The sequence below is a fragment of the Notamacropus eugenii genome, chromosome 5 (genome assembly GCF_028372415.1).
Source record: "Notamacropus eugenii isolate mMacEug1 chromosome 5, mMacEug1.pri_v2, whole genome shotgun sequence".
Lineage (NCBI taxonomy): Eukaryota > Metazoa > Chordata > Mammalia > Diprotodontia > Macropodidae > Notamacropus > Notamacropus eugenii.
The window spans coordinates 170,562,868-170,568,867 of record NC_092876.1 but is presented as its reverse complement, the minus strand read 5'-3'; the positions used below and the strand labels follow the sequence as shown (position 1 = coordinate 170,568,867).

The 6,000-nt window shown below is 35.0% G+C and overlaps 1 protein-coding gene across 1 annotated transcript; it reads right to left on the bottom strand.

Moving 5' to 3' along the window:
- Window positions 1–4,635: 4,635 nt before the first annotated feature.
- On the bottom strand, window positions 4,636–5,607 carry LOC140509017 (olfactory receptor 8G1-like). The gene has a single exon (XM_072616930.1). It carries the CDS (start codon window positions 5,569–5,571, stop codon window positions 4,636–4,638), a length of 936 nt encoding a protein of 311 aa, XP_072473031.1. The 5' UTR covers window positions 5,572–5,607.
- Window positions 5,608–6,000: the final 393 nt, after the last annotated feature.

The following is a 6,000-nucleotide window of genomic DNA, read 5'->3' as shown; positions in this document are numbered from 1 at the left end:
ATGTCATCTTACACTTATCAGGTCAGTTAAAATTATAGACAAGTAAAGTGACAAACAATGAAGACTGAAATAGCAGAATCAAGAGAACCTTGTATACAGTAAAAACAGGATTATTCTAAGAACAACTTTGCATGACTTAAGTCATTTTGAATATTATAAAAATAAAAATCAACTACAAAGGACATATCAAAGAAGATGCCATTCACCTCCAGAAACGGAATGGAAATATAGAAGAATGTACGGTATCGTTCTACATATACACACATGGTTATACATATGTATATTGTGGGTATGTATGTGTGTGTGTGTGTATATATAGTGAGTATATATGTTTGTGTACATACACACATGTAATGAATATTTACATCTAATGTTAACATTCTCTGTAGTGGGGAGAGGGACAAAGAAAAAATAAGAGGAAAAAATGTGCATAGCAGAGAAACAAACTTAGAAGCACAGAAAGGCAGGGTAGCTTTGAAAAACTTGTGTAGTATTTATTGCATAATTTATTTTAAAAAGTAGACAGTTTGAAATGAAAATTCATGTCTTTATATTGAATACTTTTTTATCTTGTGCTGTGTACATGGAAATGTTCCTCTACTGTGTTTTTGTATTTAAGTTCAAAGTGAAGGAAAAAAAAAAACCCAGAATGTATGTAAATTTAAACTTCAAGCCATATATAAATAAAAGAGAAACCCAACATTTTTAATTTATCCCAGGTCAGGAAGGTGATAAACAAGACTAAAACAATGGGCTTCTTAGAACTGAAACATGGGTGCTTGGGGACATTCAATAATGATGGTATGCCAAATCAGAAAACAATGGAACATTACTCATGAAATACACACACACACACACACACACACACAAACACAAGCATATATGCACATATATATATATATATACACACACACATTAAAATATAGATAGGTGTATGTGCTTTTTTTGCAACATTTAACCATCAGGAATTATTGCTGTGTACCTGTAGATGAGTTGCTACACAGAGGATTCATCATTTGATAATTGAAATATCAGTTGGTGATTCATTGAGGTAACAGTATTCCTCACTGGATCAAAGGGAGGAATTAGGAAGACCAAATTAATATTACCACCAACTTCTACTGTATTGATTCTACACTGTAAATAATTTTATGCTGTGCTGATGTTTATAATTCAGTCTAAATCTTCCTAAAGCCACATTTCTATTTCCTTGAGTTAAACTCTGGAATACAGCTTTCCTTCTGAGTTCAAAGTTATAATTAATGGGAAAGCCTGTTACCTACCATACCTTTACATCTTGGGAAAATTCTAGCACATCTGTTTGTTATCTATAAAGGGCTAAAAACTTATCTGGTGTATTTCCACAAGGTATATTGCCCATTCTGGCCATTGCTTGTAAAGTTAAGGAAGATTTTATCCCCATAACAAATGTTCCTAGGAGCCAGGGAATATCTAATCTCTGGTCCACTAAAACTGTTCTCAAGTTGCAGATCCCATCAATCCATCCTTCATTCCTTAATGACAGAGAGAGGTGATTTTTAGCCCCATATGGGTGCTAATCCTTCTTTCCTTGATGTAACAATCATGTTGTCCCCATGACCATGATTCTGTTTACCCTGAAACCAATTGCATTGTTTCCCCCACCTACCCCAACTCTGTTCTCTTGTATTTCCCCAATTTATATGAAAGCTAGGAAGCCCTACCTCATGTTTTTGGTCATTCTGGGAGACCACTGACATATTTTCTTGGTTAGTATTAGCCAAACTCATAATTTGATTGTGCTCTGACCTTTGTTTCTCAGTTTATCTTAATTTTCAAATGTAACACTTTTATGTGGACTACTCCAAATTTTGGTAGATAAAAGAGGTGAGTGGGAGTCAAGATATCTGGGACTAAGATCTGGCTTTACTACTGTCTAGCCATGTAGCCTTTGGAATTAATTTCTACTTAAGGAGATACAATTTTCTCAGCTGCAAAACAAAGAAAATTAGACATCTTTAGGTTTTCTTGTATGTCCAACAAGCTCTCCATAATTTATCTTATGAATTTGCATTACTGAAGCAAATATCTCCCCTCTAAGGGGAAATCTGTCTGCTAGCTTCAGCAGTCTCCTCCCTTTTGTAGGACATTCAGGCAAACTGTATTACCATGTTGATTTTTCATATTAACAAAAAGAGGAGAAAGTCAGGCACTTGGTAATAATACATAGTCAGTCTACTATTCCCTAATTATGGACAGAGTATTCCCAAAGCTGCTCTAGGGCAAGTTTATCTTCATTAACTGGAGTTGGTAGCAGTATATCTGGTGTTTGCACAGACAGATGGGTGTCTCATTTAGAATTGTTTTCTTTTTAAATTTTTTTTAAAAATTAATTTTTTTTAGAGAAATTTATACTGATATAAATTGTTTTGACATTGCCAAGGTTTTCCCTATATCCTTCTCTCCTCCACTGACAGAGAGTCAACCTTTATTATAAGGAATTTTTTTCTAAAGCCCTATTGTCTTCAGCTTAAAATATGATGTACTGCAATATGGTGCTAACTGAACAAGCTAGAAGATTAGATTTTATCTCTAGTCCTCAATAACTCTCAAAAGTTCCAAAAGAAAAGTACCATGTGATAATACAAGAATTATTGCTGTCTCTGCAGGCCTAAACAAGAAGCTTGGCAAAAGACCAGGCTTATGAATTAACAGTAGAAAATAATAATTCCCACCCTATTCATCTAACTCCATGCTCTGGCAGAGGGCACAACTGAACTTCCAGACTTGTGTTCTAGTATATGATGAACCATTCATTTCCTGGATGTCATTGCCATCTCTGCCAGCTTACTCTGGTTTCCCCTCATCCCAATGTTTCTTTGCAACAAGTCAAAGATTTTGACTCTGCTCATCTATGTGTCTTTTGTGGGAAGGCTCACTATTGTGGATTCAAGTCTTCCTATGCTGCAAATTATTTCTGCTATGCAGGTCATAAATTTTCTCATTTATTCCCTTTTAACTGCTTTCAATGTTGTTATTTGTCTTATGAGCTGTGAATCTTCTGCTATATAGTTCTACCCTTCTTTGGAAATCCACATAGTTCTCTATTTTATCAGGTATTAGTTGAATTCCCTTTTTCTTATAACATTTAATTAAAATGTTAACAGTTATGCAATATTTTGGTAGCTGTATTCCTTTCAGTTTATACTCACACGAACAGATTTTGTGCCTAGAGGGCTTCTGTTACCTTGATTCCAATCTATAAGCCTGTGGATCTGTATTCTTAATACTGTAGCTCACAAACTTCCAATCAGTGTGCTTTCTGTTAACATTCATCTTGTAGAAATAGTGCTTGCTATTATTATTATAAAATGCAAAATAAAAATAATATTGTTGTCCTCTGAGTTAAACCTTGGGTAAGCTGTCATATACATCCAAAAGACATAAATTGAAGACCTAGTTTTTCTATTGCCTTGCTTTGTGACTTTGAATAAATCATTTGTCGTTTTGGGGACAAAGATTTTTAAGCTTCCTGCACTTAAAAAAAACAACTTCTACTACAAAGTTTGTATTACTACAAGATCATAAAAACAGGAAAAGGACCCCCAAGTAAACAGTATTTATGGCAACTCTTTTTATGGTTTTGAAGAATTGGAAACTGAGGGGATGCCCATCAATAGTGGAATGGTTGAATAAGTCATGGTATATGAATTTGAAGCAGGCAGATTTCAGAAAAAACCTGGAAAAGCTTACATGAACTAAAACTGAGTGAAATAAGCAGAGTCAAGAGAATACTGCACACAGTAACAGCAACATTGTGCAATGATAAACTCTGATTGATTTAGCTCTTCTCAGCAATGCAGGAATACAAGATAACTGTAAAAGTTTCACAAAGGAAAAGGCTAGCCACATCCAGAGGAAAAAAAGCTCTCAAGTCTGAATACATATTGAAGCCTACTATTGTCATTTTTTTTTTGTTTTTTGCTTTCTTTTTCATGGTGTTCCCCTTTTGTTCTGATTGTTCTTTCACAACTTGACTTATGGTGAAATATGTTTAATATAACTGTACATGTATAACCTATATCAGACTGCTTGCTGGATTGTGGAGAGAATAATTTAGAGCTCAAAATTTTACAAATATGAATATTGAATACTATCTACTTGGTATTGGAAAAATGTTTATTAAGTAAAACAAGAAAGAAAGAAAAAGAAAATAAAAAATGAGTAAGATTTACAAAATTGAAAATTTTCTCACTCCAAATTCTTCCTCATTTATCTTTTTGCCCCAAAGATTGATATCAAGAAAAATTCATTTCCACACAGATTTTTGAACTGGAAAAACCATCTCGTTAAATATCAGGAGGATAATGTATAACTTAATTTCATCAGTACTCTACTAATCTCAAATGAAAATAAAGAGGTATTAAATGATTCAAAAAAAGGAGAAAGAGATATCTAGCTTACACTGTGTGAGAAATGTCTCCAAAGCAGTTCTGGGGTGGGCTTCTCAGTCGTCATCCCTGTGGAGCAGAATATTTGGTTGGTACAAATCAAAGATCTCTCTCTCTCTCACTCTCCTCCCATCCTCTTTCTCTCTTTGCTTAACATCACAGAATCTACTACCCCCATTAACTCACTATTCTGATATTTCTGCTTTCAGTAACGTGCTCTTCTTTCTATCACTTGTTTGAAGGCAAATTTGACATCCTTATTTCTCAGACTGTAGATGAGGGGGTTTAGCATGGGCACAGCAATAGTGTAAAAGACAGAGGACACTTTCCCCTGATCCACAGAGATGACTGAAGATGGTTGCAGGTACATAAATGCACCAGAGCCAAAGAAGACACAAACTGCTACAATATGGGAGCTGCAGGTCTTGAAGTCTTTGGATCTCCCTTCAGTGGATTGTATTTTTAAAATGCCAGCAATGATCAAAACATAAGAGCAAATAATGATCAGAGTTGGGCAAAAGATATTAAATGTACTGGTGGCCAGGATCACCACTTCATTGACATAGGTACTAGAACAAGAGAGCTTCAAGAGTGGGAGGAGATCACAGAAGTAATGATTGATAGCATTTTCCTTACAGAAGATCACTCTAAGCAGGCAGCTTATGTGAGCTGTGGCTGCTACCAGGCCCAATGAATACACACCACCCACCAAACATGAGCACACCTGAGAGGACATAATAAGATTATAAAGAAGGGGGTGACATATAGCTACATAGCGGTCATATGCCATCACAGCAAGCATTTGACATTCAGAAGTTCCAAAAATGACAAAAAAATAGAACTGAGTCATGCACTCATGGTAGGAAATGTTGTTTTGCTCTGAGACAAAGTTCCCTAGCATTTTGGGAATGATGATAGTTGATTGACAGAGATCAATGAAGGACAAACTGCACAGGAAATAGTACATGGGGGTGTGAAGATGAGAACTTAGTGTAGTCAATATGATAATTCCCAGGTTCCCCACCACAGTGATGACATAGATACACAGGAACAGGAAGAAGAGGGGCAGTTGGAGCTCTGACTGATCTGTGAGCCCTATGAGGATAAATTGCATCACTAATGAGTAATTTGCTTCAACCATTTTTTTAGAGTGCAGAGTAAGAGGAGACCAGAACCTGTAGATAGGAGGGAAAAAAGGAAGTCCTTATCATCACAAGTTTCAGGTGTAGGCTCAGAGAGAACAAATGAAATTATAATGATTTTTAATTATCTTTTTCTGTCTCTATATAAAAGATAAAGATAATCACAATGATAAAATAAAGACTGTAGATAAAATGTACCTAAATTTTGGCAAAGTATTTGTTGATCAATATTTGAAATCAATATCAAAATTTGTGTCTCACCTTGATCAATATCTTACATAAAAGCATAGATTATATCCATGCCTAATTTGAAGGTAAACTAGGAGAGATGACTAACTTTCAGTCTGATCAATATATGATTCAAATCATCACAAAAAGGACAATGGACTGAGTCTAATCAATGTAAAATCCTGCACAAGACTTGAAGA

What these genes read in the sequence shown, in the direction of transcription:
- LOC140509017 (XM_072616930.1), bottom strand. Translation starts at nt 5,571, where the DNA reads ATGGTTGAAGCAAATTACTCATTAGTGATGCAATTTATCCTCATAGGG.